This window comes from Mauremys reevesii, linkage group 1 (genome assembly GCF_016161935.1).
Source record: "Mauremys reevesii isolate NIE-2019 linkage group 1, ASM1616193v1, whole genome shotgun sequence".
Classification (NCBI taxonomy): Eukaryota; Metazoa; Chordata; order Testudines; family Geoemydidae; genus Mauremys; species Mauremys reevesii.
The window spans coordinates 33,645,465-33,665,331 of record NC_052623.1 but is presented as its reverse complement, the minus strand read 5'-3'; the positions used below and the strand labels follow the sequence as shown (position 1 = coordinate 33,665,331).

General features: G+C 40.1%; 1 protein-coding gene across 2 annotated transcripts in view; it reads left to right on the top strand.

Moving 5' to 3' along the window:
• SESN3 (sestrin 3) overlaps positions 1-19,867 on the top strand; it is a 65,255-nt gene that overhangs the window by 26,369 nt on the left and 19,019 nt on the right. For both annotated transcript variants that reach the window (XM_039481876.1, XM_039481886.1), the window contains 4 exons: positions 13,433-13,498; positions 16,464-16,661; positions 17,403-17,585; positions 18,010-18,246. In XM_039481876.1, the coding sequence (XP_039337810.1) occupies positions 13,433-13,498; positions 16,464-16,661; positions 17,403-17,585; positions 18,010-18,246 (684 nt within the window). The remainder of the gene's footprint in view (positions 1-13,432; positions 13,499-16,463; positions 16,662-17,402; positions 17,586-18,009; positions 18,247-19,867) is intronic.

The window sequence follows — 19,867 nt, the reverse complement described above, 5'->3', positions numbered from 1 at the left end:
TCACCCACTCCTGTAATAGACCCCTAACCTCTGGCTGAGTTACTGAAGTCCTCAAATCATGGTTAAAGACTTCAAGTTGCATAGAATTCACCAATTACACTAGTGTAAACCGTGCCCCATGCTGCAGAGGAAGGCAAAAAGGGCCAACAAATTTCATTGCCAAAGTGCCTAGAGTTCCATCAGTAAATGATAAAATCTTCAGGGTTACAATATATAAACTAGAGAATCTGGACATTGTTTTCTTTAATAGTCAGCTCTGACCACTCATACTTGCTGATTTTGTGTTCTAATCTAATAACTACAAGAAGGACCCTACCAAATTCAGAGTCCATTTTGGTCAATTTCATGGTCATAGGATTTTAAAAATTGTAAATTTCATGATTTCAGCTATTTAAATCTGAAATTTCATGGTGTTGTAATTGTAGGGGTCCTGACCCAAAAAGGAGCTGGGGGGAGGGGGAGTCGCAAGGTTATTGTATGGAGGGTTGCAGTACTGCTACCCTTACTACTGTGCTGCTGCTGGTGGCAGTGCTGCCTTCAGAACTGGGCAGCTGGGGAGTGGCAGCTGCTGACCAGGAGCCCAGCTCTGAAGGCAGAGCCACTGCCAGCAGCAGCACAGAAGTAAAGATGGCATGGTATGGTATTGCCACCCTTCTGCGTTGTCCCCTGCAGAGCTGGGCCCTCAGTTAAGTGCCACCACTCTCCAGCCACCCCGCTCTGAAGGCAGCAGCGCAGAAGTAAGGGTGGTATGGTATGGTATTGCCACCCTTACTTCTGCGCTGCTGCTGGTGGGATGCTGCCTTCAGAGCTGGCGCCTGGTAAACAGACGCCGTTCTCCAGCCACCCAGCTCTGAAGGCAGCACAGAAGTAAGGATGGCAATACTGCAACCCCCCTAAAATAGCCTTGCGACCCGACCCTCCCCCCCCCCCTCGCAACTCCCTTTTGGGTCAGGGCCTCCAATTTGAGAAATGCTGCTCTCTCCCATGAAATCTGTATAGTATAGGGTAAAAGCACACAAAAGACTAGATTGTTATGAGGGTAGACCAGAGTTCAGAGTCCATGATGGGTTTTTCATGGCTATTAATTTGATAGGGCACTAACTATAAGAATATATTATAGGAATCAGACTGCTTTAAAAAGGTACTCATGCAAAATCGAAAAGTTTGAAACATTCTTCTGCATTCAGAAAACATTCTGCTTTACATCATATATGCTAATTTCTTTTTAGTCTCTCAATGATACTTTCTGTGAAAATAGGACCTCTTAAAGAGTTTGTGCTTTTGGTACATGGTCTGCACTTTTTACTTTTATGCATGTAATGTCACAGTATGTTGCTGTATGAATTTATTGCAAATGGATTATATTTTGAGGTGTGCATGTGTGAAGGGGAATAAAAAGCTCCAGGACTTCAGTTGCTTAAAAATGTAATGTTCTTAATGTTATAGAGAAATACAAAATGATGCACAAGTAGAAAAGTTGCCATAAGCAAACTAGGGAAATGTAGTCTATATGGAACATTACTATAAATTGGATGCATAAGTGGTTGAAAGACTATACTCAGAGTAGTTATCAGTAGGTTGCTGTCAAACTGGGAGGACATATTTAGTGGGGTCCTGTGAGGGTCTGCCCTGGGTCTGGTACTACAGTGAATGCTGCTTAATAGCACAACCCTGATATTAACTTCTGGTTCAGAACAATACTTTGCCAGGAACCAGTCCCATTAACTTTAATATTAAGGGGATTCAGATATTGGCAATGGCATGCTGCTTATGGAACTTGTATTTAAGAAAGTCCCCGGACATCGGGTTACCACCTGGCGAGTATTTTAATGGAGTTGCCAGAAAAATAATCTGCTGGGTTTTTCTACCTGGGTCTAAAGATTTGCATTATTATCACAATACACTGGCATATCTAATGTTAAGTTTCTGTGTCCAGCTAAAGATGCTGCAGTGTTCCCACTTCGCAGTTTGTGATAACAGATCAAAACTGTTGAAAATACAGCTGCTGTCTGCCCACCAGCACGCAAGCACACTGTGCATGTGTGTGCGAGAGGGTTTGAGTCATGCAAGAGTGAGGAGGCTTGTGATGTTATCAATATTATATCTGTGTTATCGCTCTAGATACTATTAGTGGCTGTTGGCGGGGTGGGGGGGTGTTTGCAGAGTTGCCTTGTGGTGTGGGAGTTGGGCTTGCCTTGTGGGGAGGAGATTGCCAGGGTTTTTGCATTTCAGAAGTGGTAACCCTACCCAGCTACAAGCAGGTTTGTGGGGCTGCAGCCAGGGAATGAAGTGGTGGGATATGTCTTCCATGGCTGAAGCCTCACACACTGGCCTTTTGCTTATTGGCAACTGCTAAATAAGAGAAACTTTTTGTTGGCAATGCAGAGGTTGCTAGTAAGTGGACTCTGTTGTATTCAGTATTTTTGTTATTGACTTTAATAATGGAGTGAAGAGTATGTTTATAAAATTTGCAGGTGATGCCACACAGGGAAGAGTTGCAAGCACTTTGTGGGACAGGATTAGAATTTAAAACAGGGGTTCTCAGATTTTTGTACTGGTGACCCCTTTCACACAGCAAGCCTCTGAGTGCGACCCTCCCTTATACACTAAAAACACTTTATAATGGTGTTAAATATATAAAAATGCTGGAGGCAAAGCGAGGAGGGTTACAGCCTGTGACCTCAATAACCTTGCAACCCCTTGAGGGGTCCCAACCCCCAGTTTGAGAACCCCTGATTTAAAATGACCTTAACAAATTGGAGAAATGGTCTGTAATCAACAAATGAAATTCAGTCAAGACAAGTGCAAATTACTACACTTAAGGAAAAATCAAATGCACAATTACAAAATGGAGAATAACTGGCTAGGCTGAAAAGGATCTGGAAATTAAAAGTGAATCACAAATTGAATAAGAGTTAACAATATGGTGCAGTTGCAAAAAAAAAAAAAAAAGCTAATATTCTGGAGTGTATTAAAAAGAGCGTCATATGTAAGACATGGGAGGTAATTGTCTTGCTCTACTCTGCACAGGTGAGGCCTCAGCTGGAATAATGTCAAGTTCTAGGCCCCTCACTTTAGGAAAAACATGGACAAATATGGACAGAGAGAGTCCAGAGGGGAGCAACAAAAATTATAAACGTTTAGAAAACCTGGCCTCTGTGTGTGGGAGGGCATAAGTGCCGACTTCCCGTGGGTGTTCGACCACCCCCACCCATCCCACTCCACGCCCTCTGAGGCCCCTGCCCTGCCCTTCCCCGCACCCATCCCAACCCCTTTCCCAGAGTCCCTGCCCCAACTTCATCCCCTCCCTGCCAATATTCCAGGTCCTTCCCCAGATCCCCGCCTCGGTCCTGCCTCTTCCCCTTTTCCTCCCCGAGCACGCCACGTTCCCACTCCTCCCTCCCCACTCAGAGCGTGCTAATGCTGTCAAACAGCTGTTTGACAGTGGCCTAGCGGGAAACGCTGGGAGGTAGGCAGAGGAGCGGGGACATCGCACGCTCAGGTGGGAGGGGAGCTTGAGCACAGAGCACCCACTAATTTTTCCCTGGGGGTGCTCCAACCCCATGGAGTCAACACCTATGTATGGAGTGGAATGGGGTGGACTGATGATGATCAAATATGTTAAGGGCTCTTATAAACAGAACAGTGTTCAGTTGTTCTCCATGTCACTGAAGGTAGGACAAGAATTCATCTGAAGCAAGGGAGATTTGTTATACGTTAGGAAAATCTTTCTGACTGTAGGGGTAGTTCAGCTTTGGAATAGGCTTCCAATGGAGATTGTGGGATCCCCATCATTTGGAGGTTTTGAAGAACAGGTTAGACAAACATCTGTCAGGAATAGTCTAGATCAGTGATACTCAGATTGAGGCTGGGGACCTGCAAGTGGCTTTTTAATGTGTCTCATGTTCCATCTGTCTGGGTTTTACCAGGATAGTCTGTTTTTTGGCTTCTGTGTCTGGGTGCCATTTAGGGTTGCCGGGTGCCTGGTTTTCAAAGACCTGGAAACCCTAAATGGCACCAGAACCAAAAGTGCAGTTACCATGGGGCGGGGGAGGCACTGGTCATTAACCCATGCCAGCCCCCGTTCAGCTGGGGCTGCCTCCTACCAGCAGGCAGGCTCCTTGAGATGATCTGGTGAGCAATGTGGAGAAGGAGTGGGAGGAGCAAGTGACATTGGCTGGGTACTGGGGGGGAAGAGGCCTTGGGGAGGGGGGGAAGAGGCAGAGCAGGAGCAGGGCCTGGGGGAGGAGAGGTGGAGAAGGGAACTTGGTGGGGTTGGTTACCAGCAATTAGATAGAAGGGTGGCAGTCCTACCTGCAGTTCTTTGCAGCATATGATAGTAAAACACTGTTTTAATTATTAACCAATCAGCATGCTTTAACTATGTTAACCAGTTGTAATTGGTAAAATTAATAATGTTTGGTCAGAATAACCAAGCGTGTATGTATATGTGTATATATTAAAATAATAAATGAAACAATGAATTCACACTACTGTGGCTTTCTTGGGTAATGTTGATCGCTATTTTGGCTCCTGAACCCCTGAGGCCTGAGTGTCACTGGTATAGATATACTTGGCCCTGCCCCAGTGCAAGGGTCTGGAGTACATGACCTCTCAAGGTCCCTTCCAGTCCTACATTTCTATGAGTCTGCATTTCTTAAATTAGGAAACTTCAGAACTTCATAACATTATCTGCCTTTTTTGTTGTAAGCATATTATTTTGGGTACTCTGATGTTTCTGCCTCTTTTTCTATGGCTCCTTTTTTTTTTCTCTTGTCTGATTCATAGTTTTCGAGCCAGCTATTAAACTAGGGTTACTTGTAATAAAAATTAAACACTTAGTTGAGAGAGAGATTTTTCTTATAGCCAAAAGAAGAGTTTCACTGTGAAAGCAAAAGTATCAAACTGTCATGCAAAAGCAAGAAAGGTTTTCCTTCTAATGAACAAGGACTATTTCATTGCTTCAAATAACTTAGTAATTACTGACCTTTCTAAAAATGTTAAACAGTTTTGACTCAATAAATTGGATGCTTCCAGAGCTGCTGCCATAGTCCAAAAAGTGCTGATCACATCAGAAATTTAATCCACCCATGAAGTTATGGTTTGAGTTAGTTGGGTTTTCCGGTTCTGCAGTTAAACGAATAAGTGATCCTTGCACTGTGTTTCCACACCCTCCCCACAAATAGAATACTGTCACATACACCCAAGAAAACCTCTGCCAGATTCAGAATTATGCTCTCAAATCAAGCTTTAATATACTCTTGCACGTGTTCTGTACATTCAGCTTTTGGGCAATTTTTTTTATTTCCCCATAGATATAGTCTGTTTTAGTCACAAACTGTTACTAAATGACTGCTCATATAACTTCTTTCTTTCTTTCTTTCGCATCTTGTTTAAAAACAATCATACTAGCCTCTTTGGGGGCAAAGGCAGGCATGGTTCTGGCCTTTTCATGGGGAGATAGGAGCATGGATTGTGGGGAAAAAAACTGGTAAAACTGAAGGATGCTGAATTGCTATGATTTTAAGACCACTTTGATATCAAGTCTAGTCTATTCTTACTGAAAACCAGGAGGTATGATCAAAGTCAGGATAAGTAGGTATCGGTGCTGTCAGGATCCAAGAGCAAAGAATTGGGAAATATTTGGAGTGGTCAACATTTTAAAATGTAGATTAATGTAGCTGCGCCATTCAGGGGTGTGAATTTTTTACCCCAGAGTGTCATAGTTAGGCCAACCTAACCCCTGGCATAGATGTGGCTAGGTCAATGGAAGAATTCTTCTGTCAATCTAGCTGCCCCCACTTAGGGAGGAGGATTACCTACATCAACAGAAAGTCATTCATTGATGTAGAAGAGCCTATACTTTAGCACTACAGTGGCATGGCTGCAGCTTTGTCGCTGTAGCACTTGTAGTATAGACATAGCCCTAGCATCTGATAGCAAGGATAATAGAAGTGTAGAAGTTAATTCATACTGTTGGGGTTTTAACTGGGGCCAATAATACTAGCTATTCTATGAGCACTAAAGTATAATTCTCCCCCCCCCAAAATGGCAGAGCTGTGGTGTTTGACCTCTTGAGAGTCCAACTGGGTTAAATTTCAGATCCCTTGGCCAGGATAAAGCTTCAGAATGATGCTGTGCCTCCTACCATCCTGTCCCCCTTTACTTTGTCAGTCAATACAATAGTTGGAAACAGTTGCCATACTTCACTGTGTACTCAATACTTGGCATCTGACAGCAGACACCCTCCCTGTTGTAGTTACTAAAAATACATTTTGAAACTACGTGCCGGACAGTCTTTGGATCTAGTTTTGGCAACCCATGGGATGTGACAATATCATGGTGATAGTAACTTTTTTTTATGCCTTCAAATGCTGCAGTGTTGAGTACATTATAAAATAACGTTAGCTAGAGCCCTGGCTATAAACTATAAGGAAGGTTAAAATGTCAATGAGGTAAAGGGTTGTGTTGATAGGAGACAGTATGAAAAGATCTGCCCATCAAAAGAAAATATGAAGTGTATCTAGTCACAAACCTCAAGTAATAAATACTAATTGTAGGTGCATACTGCGAATCTCTCAGACTAGAATTGGAATATGGGAAGCTGTTAAATCTGATGATAGGATATGAGGAGTTTTAACTACCGCAGTATGAGCTTGGCTGAATTTCATCACTTGGGCAAGGCTTGGAGGAGCATTTTATTGATACCATTCAAGAATTGTTGTTATAGCTGCTTGTCTTACTGCTTAGAAGGGATGTGTTAAAAGGGGCCTGGTCAATTTGATATTAAAAACAAAACTTTTTTTTCATAAAGCACCTTTTTAAATAATGTGTGCAAAAATTAATGTAAAAATAAGTGCTTTAATACTTCCCTGTTGGTGTTTATGGGTCTCTTCAGACATCAGAATGTGAAGAGACGTTGACTTGTTCTTAATTGATATCACTTTTGTTATGCACCCCGCCAATGGAAGGAAAATGCTTCATATAACTGGTGATTTGTAAAATTTGAAATTCTATTATATTGTCTTAAAGTGCCAAGGGACCTCCTAGGAATTAGATGGGTAAGCATTACTTAAGTAGTAGGCAAATGTATGCATCTTAGAAAGAGGAGTATAACTTGATACAGTCAGACCAATGCAACTTTTGAGGGACAGGTAGGGGAGGGGGGAATTTACTAGGTCACCTGTTTGTTTTTTTCTTTGAAAAACTTGCTAAAATTTTAGGTAGACACATGTTTATGAATCTTTCATAAAGTTTCTCACAAGCAAAAGTCATAGTGGAAAGCTGCTCCTCAGAGTGGGGACAGATTAATTGTGGGGTGCTTTGTGTGGGGAAGGGGTCTGTGTTCAGACCAGTGCTATTTTAATATATGGATGATTACATTGTGGTTGGTAATGTGTAGGAAGGGCAGAGGAGTTTGTGGTGGAGATGAGTTGGTGGACCAGATTATCCCTGCCATTCTAGCCTCTTTACACCAGTTCATGGGGCTACAGAGCTGGAAGAACTGGCCACTAGGGAATACTTTTGACGTAAGGGGGTGATCTCTTGGGCAGTATAAAGCTTCAGAATGATGCTGTGCCTCCTGCCACCCCGTCCCCCTTTACTTTGTCAGTCTGGTCGATACAATAGTTGGAAAGAGTTGCCATACTTCACTGTCTACTCAACACTTGGCATCTGACAGCAGACACTCTCCCTGTTGTAGTTCCTAAAAATAAATTTTAAAACTACATGCCGGACAGTCTTTGGATCTGGTTTTGGCAGTGTGCACGCTAGATTATTTAGCAAGCATAAAGGAACCTCTAATCATGTGGTGTAACCTGCAGAATGAAACTATTTTATACCTTAATACATAAAGATTAAGTGCTCTATAACTCTTAAGTACTCTTCCTAAAAAATCCTGCTAGTGTTTACCCCTGTTTTATAGAAAGGAAGTAACATAAGTACTTGCTGAAGCCTCCCACAGCTAATGTCAGAACTAGGATTAGAACCCAGGAATTCCTCTTTACCAGTTCAATCTCCTCTTAAGAACTCATCATAAATGTAGTTTTAAAAGTCATATATTAATGTTACTGATGCAGCAGTCGGTTCCTTAAAATCTTACATCATGGAAGCTGTCCTTTGAATACAATCTGTAGCATGAATCCTCCCTCCCTGGTCAAAACAATGTGGGGAGAGGGATATTAAGTTACACAGGCTCCCCTTTTAAGGCTGCAGGAGCCTCTTGAACATACTCAGAATGCTCACCATTGCATGCCTCTCTGAAGGAGGCAGTGCTAATCTTTGACTCCATGGAGCCTGGTTCCCAAGGAAAGATGCAGTAGCAAATATTCGTATGGTCCAGTGTGTAATTTCACTGTTATATGCCAATGTTACATACAGTATCAGATCAGCATATATTGGAAGGCCTTGATCATAGTTTTTTATAAGCAGCTATGTTTTTCTGAGGATAATAAGCCTAGGAAAAGGAAGCAGTCCTGAGCTATTGATATCTTAATGAACACTAACTTTGAACAAGCTGGGTTTTTGATTGCTGTATCCTTTACTCAAAAGTCCAATGTGTGAATGGTCTGACAAGATAAATGTCAGCTGTGCCTTACTTCTGTCTCCATGACACCTTTTTTTCTATCCTTCTCCCTTTTAATAACTGATAATCAACAACAAGCTGGATGTTTCTGCCTGTGAAGGAAGTGTGTGAATAATGCCTGGTTCATAGGTAAGCTAGGAACCCCAAACGGCTAAGCAACCTAAAGAAACTCTTTCAAGAGCCATCTTCCCTGGGGTTGGGGGAGAGAGATGCAGGTCTCCATATAATGAGATCCTGAGGTGGTTGTGGAGTGGAAAATCCAAATCAGAAAGTCGTCATCGATTTCTAACCATATGATGATGATTGGTTTTGTTTTTACCCTGCCTATGTAGTGTGGTGCTTATGTATCCAATTGCCAGTGACTGAACAGTTTTCTATGGTTACTTGTGTTCAGGATGTTAATGACTACCTCAACCACCTTGTTTCTCAAGTATCCTGGGAATGACACAGCTACAACTACACTGCTTACAAAGAACCAAACAGCCTATCTTTCATTTGTTTATGAGAGACATAGTCATTGTTCACCAAAGATTTTGTCTTCATGAAGATGAGCTAGGCTGTAAACTATTTTCTAGGATGCAAATGTATGAGATTAAGAATTTTGAAATCCCCACTACTGATGTATAGTGCATGACTGCCTGAAATTATATTGGGAAGGCTACAAGATCTTTCCATTTGTCATAATGCTGGTGTAAGAGCAACCTAGTGATATCCTTGGTTTCTAATTAGAGGGATTATTGATGAGCTGGTTAGCAGATAGCTGTCTCTGCTATTAATAAACTAGGGAAAATTCTTATGGTCCAAACTCCTCTGTTATTTCATCAATTTGAAATTGAAATAGAGTTCATTGTATTTAGAGCTGGTCAGGAACTGGAATTTTACTTCATAGGAAGTTCTGACACGTCTAAATTTTTTAATTCCAATTCCAAATTAAATGCTGAAATTTCCTGTAAAACAAAAATTCCCAGATTTTTTTTGGCTTGGGGCTATTAAAATATTTCATTTTGTCTTTGATACTTATTATGCTAAATGTACACATAATCATTGTATAAATATAAACATATTTAATGTGTAGACATTGAATCAAAATACTGTCAAAACAAAATGTTTTGACTTTTTTCCATAGAAAACTTTTGTCAAAATCAACATATCCCCTCAAGTTTAGATTGAGAAAACTCTACTTTTTTTTTTTTAAACAGAAAGCATCTCAGGCTAAAATTATTTGACTAGTTCTCCTTGTAATTTGTCTCCAGATTCTTTTGCACAGCCTAATACATATTGCCACAGCCCTGATATTGGCAAACTGAGAATTCAGATTTTTCTGTAGCTTTTGCCATGTTATGTGGGAGGAAGACTCCAAAGAAACACAGGAAATACTTAGTTTAATGTGAAGCCATTTTGAGGTCTTACAAACTAGAATTTTAGTATTTTTATTTCTCAATTTGTCTGTAGTTGAAAATCTTTTGAAGCAGGATGGATGTTAGGTAACTAAGCACTTAATAGCAACTAAAATATAGCTGTTAATCCTATATTGCAAAAGGTTTTTGGAGGGTGGAGAGCTTTTCAGATGTTTTTTTTTCTATTTGAAACTCATTCTTAATAGAGTTGCTAGCTTCCATGTAGTTTCTGGGTCCCTTTGCTGGGACTTGGTAACTCACTTTAGGTTGATAAATTGATCAGCCTGCCAGGATTCTGCTCCAATAACTTTATTTCTGTCGGGTAAGCTGCTTTCACTAGGTTTGTTTCAATGGAAGATGCAACATTCATGAACACGTTTATATGTACAGTTAATCCAAGGTTTGTTGTATTCCAAGGTTTGTATATACGTACGTGTGCTGTGTCTGGAGTCACATGGTTTAGCATTTAGTTTTAATTTACTTTATACAACTTAACCAGTGTGACATGTGGTCACAATTTTTTAAGGGGAGCATGTAGAGCCTGCTATCTGAAAAATGATGGATCCTCAAAGCTAGTTTATAGTAAAGATGCTGCCCTTCCTTTCATAGGGTATTACACCAGCCAGTTGGTTCTCAGGAGTGTATTGCAATTTCGGCTTGTCTCTCCAGGGCTCCATAAAAGTATTGACGCTATCCCAGACTCTAAAAATTTACCACCCATCTTGAGAGAGTTCAAATTGGAATTTTCCTTCTCCTGTCATGGCAAAAGGGCCACTGAGCAGCCTGGTTTTAAGGCACCAGGTACTCAGCTTTCACATCCTCAGTCCCTGTTTGGAACACCTCTGCCATGAGAAAGCAAATGTGAAAGCAGAATTGTGGTTGTCACCTAGGTGGTATTACTCTGACCATTTGGAGCACTTTTTATAGGGACTATGCTCATCCTCTGACCCATGGCAACCCTTTAGGAGGCATTAGCCTACTTGCCAATAGAAGCTTGAATTATCACTAATCCTCTGACCCTGGAGAGCTACCCCATTCCAGTTATCCCGTCTGAAATGAAGATTATCCCAAAATTAGGATTTTAAAGTAACTTCAAAACAGAACAAATCAAATACAATTCTAACTGTGTAATTAGTAGTTATTTTAGGAAACATGTTTGTTTTCATTATCAAAAATTTCCATACTTTCTACTTAGAGAACTGAGCACCAAAATACCCTTAAGTTAAATACGTAAGAAAATACAATAAAAACAACTTGCATGTGCCCATATCCCATTAAACAAATAAAGTATTTACCCCTTCTGTTTTCCACAGGATTAATAAATTTGGTTGATAAGTATCGTAAATTATCTTGGAACTTTACTGCAATTTACTGGGTGTAAATTGTTAAACTGTCTCCCTGCAACTGGCTTTCATGTGAATAGCTCGGATTATTTCAGAAGGGGTGACAGCATTTCCTCAGCTATTGACACTTCTCTGCCAGAGTAATGAACATAACTCCCATGTAATCCCTAAATCATCAAGCTCTTGTTTTAACTTTTCCTGAATAATTTGCCCTGACATTATTTCCGATCCTCTGAAAAATCAACGTAGGTGGGATTTTTTTTTCTTCTAGAAATGTAACAATAATATGAACCTTTTATTGTTTTTACTTCCCTATGCTGCAGTCTGTTGCAAAGACTAGTGTTTAAACTAATCTCAAAATGGTGCAATATTCATTTACAAAATTAGTGTATTTCTCAAACACCTCTCTGATGGTATTGTTGAGTGCATCTGAAACTTGATTGTGAGGTGAACAAAATATTTTGAGCGCAAATCTGGTACTGGTGCAGATGGTCAGTTTCTTAAAAGCAACCACTAATAATGGGTAATTGCTGATTTCAAAAGAGATGTAATCATGTACCTGCGAGGATAAGAACTAATGCTTTTGGAATGAAAGTAGTTGAATGGATATGAGCCATTTGATACACATTAACTTTCAGGAGGTGCACAAGTCTGAGGACAAGGTATTTATGATGCTGTTAGAAAGCATCTTTTCTCATTTTACTTGAGGTGGAAGGAATAATGCAGATCTGTAGACCAAAGACTGACTGACTGACTTATTTTTCTCCCAGCGTTCAAACTTGGTTGGCATCTGGCAATGAAACTTGTCTACACATTTTGATGTAGAGCATCTGTTTGTTTCAGAACTTCATGGTGGTTTGCAAGGCATACAATTGTTCCTAGTTAAGCAGTCACATGCAAATCTTCATCACCTTGCATATATGAAGTGATTTAACAAGCTAAAACTGTTTTCCCAAAGTTAGTGATTTAGGGGGGCTATTAGTTGACTCTTATTGAACCAATAAATCAAAACTCATTCATGCGTATGAAGATTAAGCTGCTAGTGAATTTCAGTCAATGGGATGTGCTATTGTAACATGTGCATACAGAATCCCAGGCACTTTATTGACACTGATAGTAATGGGAGTGCAGAAAGTTACAGGAGTGGATGATGACCATGTAGTTCACTCATCTCTTACTGTGTTAGCATTTGGTCATACCCATCTTGGACTTGATCCAGCTCCTATTAAAATCAGTGGAAAGACTACCATGTAATTCAGTGGAAGCTGGATTGAGATCCACATGTTTTCTTTAAATCTTAGTCCAGTTCTTTTCTTGGGGGGCGGAATATACTGCCTATTACTGTATGTAGTAAATACATTTTGCACAAAGAAACTTGACATTAATTCTTTTTGGTGCCTGGCTCTTCCCTAGCTTTAGTGTGTGTTGTAGGCCTTTTATCCGCTCGTCTCTTCGGAATTGGATACAGCTCAATTAGGTCATCTCTTCCTCAAAGAGTGGAGGCATAGTTTTTCTAGTACAAGTTCTTAAATCACTCTAGTTGCTGTATATGTGGGTAGTAGCTTTTTTTCGTAAGAATACTTGCCACTTCCAGAGCATTTCTGATCTTCAAAGCCCTTTGCAAACATTATATAATTAAATTCAATGTTGAGGGAAATGGAGTTGAGAGCCATCTCCCATGTGTAACCTTGTCAATCTTATGTCTAGTATCGTGCAAGAATTTCCGTTGAGTTCAGTATTTCTCTCTATTCTGGCAGTTTGGTTGCTGTGAAGTATTGTGTCAAAAGTTTGAGCACTATTGCCACATGTTCTTGTATAGATATGTAAAGTAGTCAAGGTTAGAGTTCTGAGTTTGGGTTTTTCTTTTTATTTTAAATGTCCTGTCATTGGCCAAACTGTGCAGTCTATTAGCGAGCAGTGTAAAGGACTGCTAAATCAATCCAGCTGATATGGCATGTTAGCCTCATCTGTTAACAAGTTGTAAAACATGCAGACAGTCTTTTAAAGATAACTAAGTCAAGGCCTTCAGCATCTAATCTTGTAAGATAAAGTAAGTTAATATGTTATCCTTGCTAATTCTAATAAAAGCATGTGATGTTCCTTTGCAGGAAAAAAGAATCCGAGTCTCTCAGCCATTAACAAGAGGACCAAGTGCCTTTATACCAGAGAAAGAAGTAAGTTTGCAAACTAAAACTACTCCTGCATAAGTAGTAACTGCATAACACAAATATTCAGGGCCAGATTCAGGCATTCTACATTGATTGGGCAGTACCTTAGTCCATGTGGAGTCCCACTGAGAGTCCAGTGCAGTTATTTGTGGACTAAAGGACCATTTAGTTTGAGCATCAGAATCTGGCCCTCAGTGAGTAAAAGTCAAAGTTTGCTCCTTATCTTCAGGTAGCACCCATTGAGTTGTAGACTAACTTCTGTCTTCAGATGCAGGCTTGCAACGCCCATTAAATCTGCGGGACCTGCAAACACATTGTAAGCTTTTTAGGAGAAGGACTCGTTTATTGTTTATACAATACCTAGCACAGTGGGGCCATGCCTTGCTGTAGTCAGTAGGCAGTACTGCAGTATAAATGTTTAGTAATCTGAGCAGGATGTGACTTTCAATTTTCACAAAAGTGAAAGTGTGATTAATTTTGTAGAACACAGCTATGTCCGTAATAAAATTTATAGTTGCAAAGGTGCTGAGTGAGTAATTTAAATGTTTAAGCCTTGATTGCAGATTGCTGCAGTATACATAAAGCTTGCTACAGTATATGTAAAACTTGCATGCATAGTTCTCTGTCTAGGAGTCAAATCTTTACAGGAAAGCAAACTGAAAGCAAGTCCTGCTTCTTTTTTCCTTAAAAGAGCTAGTCGCTGTTAAAGCCAGGCAAAGGATGTAAAAGTTAAAACAAAATTAAGGAAAGGCAGGGCTGTAGTGTTTCTTGGAATAGCTCTCCAGTTCTAGGCAGAAGGAAAAGAAATTGCAGGATCCCCACTCATTACTCAGGATGATACAAGTATTGATTATTCACAAAATCCTGTCTGGGGGGATTAGAGAAGAATATTGGAATGAGCCCCGGATTGATTTTTATCAGGGAAAGATGTGTGTGTATTAACTATGTTTTGAGCCTCTTAGAGCCTTTTAATGGTATTGTGTACATTTTAAATCTGTAAACCCTACATGGTTTGATGATATGGTTCCTGAGATAATGCTCTTCCCAGGCAGTATTGCCACAGTTAAGATCAGCAAAGGCACTTTAAAAGGGAGAGTGCTTCTGACTTGTGAGGGGTCTTGGGCTCTGGAACTTTCTCCCCGTCCTGTAGTCTGCCAGAACTCAGATTTGTTAATTTCTAGGCACGCTGCAACATCCGTCTTTTTAGTGGGCATTTGGTTTATAGGAGTCTGAGCTGAATGTCCATCAAGTTAGGGTCTTCGGTGGTCCACAGTGGGATACAGTTGGTTAGTTTTGCTCTTGTGGGACAGTCCAATAATCAAATGAACTATATTGTAATTTTAAAATTTTGTACTGAATGTTCCCAGTAACATGAGCCACCTAGGCTTGGGATAGGCAATGGATAATAAATCACAGAATTCTGTTCTTTTACTTATTAGTGTAGCCTGCTGGATTAAGTAAGTGGGAATATGCCTTCCGTTTTCGGGGTCATTTCTAGTAGCTATGTTTAGGAATCATGTCTAATAGTGTGTGCCAAAATATGAATTTCCAGGGCTATAATATATTAGACCCATGAGCAATAAGGAGCATTTCTGATGGTCAGAACTGCCTCCCAGGAAGAATGGTGGAAGGCCCCGTTGCTTGGTACAAAGCACAAAAAGGTGTTGCAGGGAACAGTTCTTCATGGAAAGGTGCTGGGACTAGTTAACTAGATGACTGAAAAGACTCTCTTCCACCTCTGCCTTCTGATTCTACAAGCTAAAACAAGAAATCTTGAGGTAAAAAGAGAAGGTGCAGTAACTTGTTCATATTGGGATGTGTGTATATTTTATTCCTTAAGAATAAAACTTGATTTGTCAAGAAACATTTTTCTCTTTGCCAGTTCAAGATTCTTGTTTTAGTTTGTGAGATAGTCACGGAATCAAAAATTCAACAACAACTGAGCTATGTTCGATAGTTGCAGGGATTTTATCTTTTAATTCCTAGTAAACCAGTTGGAGTGGAAAAGAAGGTCATGGTATTTGTAATGATAAACTAGCTACCTAATGTTCTGTTATAGGGAGTTAAAGAATAACTCTTGGTATTCTAGTCCCTTTCTTGCGACTTTTTTTTTCCACAGATGAACATGTTTAGAATGGTTGTTCTTTGGTGATAAAACACTGGCTAATAGCTGCTAATGTTTTTTGTTAAGGCTTGCATTTCAAGAGCTACCGTTCTACCACATGATTTCATCTTGTAGCCCAAGGTCAGGGTTGGCTGGAATGGTTAGTAAAGAACAGTTTAAAGAAAGCATTAAATTCCTGTATTTAAATAATGTTGTGAGCTTTTTAAAAAACTAGCATTTGATCTCTTTAATGATAGAGACATAAAATTGGTAAGCGACAGACAGACCACTTCTCTGGTTTAGTTACATAACCCGACTTCTCCCCATATTAACTTTGAAGTAACATTTTGGGGCCGGATTCTCAGCTGGTGTGTCAGCATAGATATGTTGACTTCAGTGTTCAGTGAAGCTATGCTGACTTTCACCAGCTGAGAATATGACCTTTAGAAGGATTTGTGGGAAAACTGCCCTCCATTTTTATGGAAACATGTCAAAGTAACATATTGTGTACCGTATCAGAGGGGTAGCCGTGTTAGTCTGGTTCTGTAAAAGCAGCAAAGAATCCTGTGGCACCTTATAGACTAACAGACGTTTTGCAGCATGAGCTTTCGTGGGTGAATACCCACTTCTTCGGATGCAAGTGCATCCTCAGGATTCTTTGCTGATATTGTGTACCGCTTCTTTAGATTTCTTATTCTTTAATTTTGTTAAGCATTTTCTGTATGTATATATGCACAAACATCCCAAAGTCAACAGAAGTTGGGATTTGCATGCACAATTGAATTATGTAGGTATCTGGGGTTACTTGAGGTGAGGGGAAGGTCTATCTTAATTTATCTGTTTTAGATTGTCTACTTTGCTCTTAAGGTTATGCAAGCAAATGGTTTGAATGAACGTACTAACCTTCTTGTGGAAGAATACTCAACATCTGGTCGCCTGGACAACATCACACAGGTCATGAGTTTACATACTCAGTACTTGGAGTCTTTCCTCCGCAGCCAGTTCTATATGTTGCGTATGGATGGGCCCCTTCCTTTGCCTTATAGGCACTACATTGCTATAATGGTATGTACCAAGAATCCTTATATTAACACACATTTTCCTCCCTGTCTCCTTAATACCCCTCCAAAAAACAACACCTCAAACCTTGTTTATAAATAGACCTGCTTTAACAACTTGTCTTCCTTTCTTCCTATGGTGCAAGCTCTGCAAGCCTGAGTCAGTTCACTTAGGCCAGGTCTGCACTACAAACGTACATTGGTATAACTAAGTTGCTGAGGGGGTTGAAAAATCCACATCCCTGAGCAATGTAGTTATACCAACCCAACCCCCAATGTAGACAGTGCTATGTAGAAGCTCTCCTGTCAACATAGCTACCGCCTCTTGTGAAGGTGGATTAACTATGCCGACAAGAGAAGCTCTCCTGTCGGCATAGTAGCGTCTTCACTAAAGTGCTACAGCGGCATAGCTGCAGAGCTGTACCTGTAGACAGGCCCCCAGACGCTGAGACTTGCTGCTGTGTGGTGTTTTTGCAGTGTAGATGTAACCCACACACCTCCTGGGTGTGGTGTTCTGTCTCATCTAGTGGCACTGAGACCACTTAGAGACAGATTAATGAGTCTGCCCTACAGCTTTAGCTGACAGCTATGTGGCTTTCAGCTCTTTCAGTAGAGGCTCATGCATTTAGCTCCAGAGGTTCCAGGTTCGATCCTGCCTGCTGCCGACTGGGGTCTGTTGGTGTTACATAGACCTATCTAAATCTGGTGCCCTTGTAATACCTTTTCCTGACTGTTTTAACTACTTTAGGCTGCTGCCAGACATCAGTGTTCCTACCTAGTAAATATGCATGTCGATGAGTTTTTGAAGACTGGAGGGATTGCAGAGTGGTTGAATGGTTTGGAATATATCCCACAAAGACTGAAAAATTTGAATGAAATAAACAAACTTCTTGCACACCGACCCTGGCTGATCACAAAAGAACATATTCAGGTACCCATCAAAATGTATCTAGATTAGCAGTATAATTTTATTAATGAAAAGTGCGAAATAATATGCAAATATCTACTTAGGCTTTATATTATTGTTTTATAATTTTATTATTAAATGAGAAATCTACATATTTAGTAGAAATTCTGAAGATATTAGAATATTAAATAATTGTATGACTATTCCTATCAGAAAAAATGTTGGTTTACCCCTCCCCTCCCCAAAGATTGGAATTAACACGAATAATTCTAAGTAGAAAATAGGACAGCATGTGCGCCTTTATTAGGTTGCGGGTGGTTTGGGATGAAAGAAAAATTATTTTTGGAGGCTGGGAGTCAGCCATCCCATCCATATACATTCTCATACACTTTCTGTGTTGGTCTCTAGAGCTCATATATTTACCCTCTCTATTTTGTTCTCATTTCAGAAACTTGTCAAGACTGGAGAAAATAATTGGTCTCTTCCTGAATTGGTACATGCTGTGGTCCTATTGGCACACTATCATGCCTTGGCAAGTTTTGTATTTGGTAGTGGCATTAATCCAGAGAGAGATCCAGATACCTCTAATGGGTTCAGACTTATAGCAGTCAACAAATTCTGTGTCTGTGATCTTGCCAACGACAACAACATCGAAAATGCATCCCTCACAAGTAGCAACTTTGGGGTTAGTGTTGCAAGAGTATTCTTTTGCTTGCTTCTGTTTTGTATTAGGTTTTTTCCACTCTTTCCTATTTAAGCCTGACTTTTTTGTTTCTTTTGCATATACTGTTGGAATGCTAGGGTTCTGGTGGCATATAAGATTTTAGCTCTGACAGTTTGCAATATATCAGATTCAAAATCACATAATTCTAATTACAAGCTTCAGTTGCAAAGTGATTTTTAATAGTTGATCTCCTGAATTACTGGGTAGATTAAGGCTTCTTTTTCTTAGAAAGCTGGAAGTCCTAACTTTTAAATAGTATAAATTGCTGTTTGAGCTCCAGAGGCTCATGAAATAGAGGGTGCTGCGATCAAAATTGGAAAAATTTCAATATGGTAATCAGAATTGTGATCTATTTAAAGTCAATGATCTCAAAACAGGCTAATGTTTGAAATGCATCTGCAGACAAGACCAAGTACTTACTTCCAGGATCAATAAACTTTTTTCAAACAACTTTTTTTTCCTAAACCAACCAGTAGAAAGAATTTTGATTTCTAGTTAATTATATCCTGTAAATCTGGGTGTTTGTTACAAATCTAATTTTGAAATGCTTTGAAAATTGTACTACAGGTTGATGTGCTAGGCTATTTTGGGGGTTCGGGGGACCCTTGGTGCATTTTAATTAGTAGTTCTTAAGTTCACTGCTAACAAAATAAAAACTTTTTCACAAGTAAGAGATTGAAAGGACAGAGAATAACAGATTTAGGTTATCTGAATGATAAATGCAGTAGATTGCAACTGGCCTTTTTTGTCGCTACAAGATGTAGTTTTAATATGCAGTCTCTTCCTTGTAATATTTTTATCTTCATAAGTAAAAGCAACTGGTTTGGATTAATAAAACTTTAGAATATTGATTTACTCTCCTAGGTTGGGCTCCTGTATTGCTGGTGTCATAGACAATGTGACTCATTAGTAAGATGGCTGTCAGCAGCAGTAGAACCAGAAAAGTCAATTTTAATATTAAAAACTGTCTTCCAGAATGCATGTCAATGTTTATTCAGGGATAAGTGAATTTTTCTAAACTTTCAGAATGTTGCAACATGCGTTATGGATACAGTTTTTCCTCTTTCAAACAATGTCTGCATTTCTCAATTACCCTCCTGCAATAAAAACAGTTTGATAGGCTTGAATAGTGCTCCCAGGTGTCGTCAGTAGCTACCAGTGTGTAGCTCTGCTCCTGTTCGATGATGATAACAGTGGGCTGCATGCGTGTTCCCTCTGTGTGCTGTCCCAGCTCTGCGCAGATAGCTGACACAGCAAACCCCGAGAGAACCCCCAAAGACCACAGACTCTAGTAAGGTACAAAGGAACCCGAGCCAGGTTTATTGTCAAACAAAGCACAATAATGGTTTCCTATAGACTCTACAGGACATACTACGAATATGTACCCCGGCAATGGACACAGCTCAGTCAGTGGCGGGACGCTCCACTGCCCCCTAGGCTGGACAAAGATGCACACTCCGGAACCTACTTTTATACAGTTACAGGACAGATTACTCATCCCTACTGACGTATTGAGGTACAGCCCCTTGGCTCATTAGAGTGCTGTCTCCCCTTTGATCATGTTGTTCCAGACAAACAGATC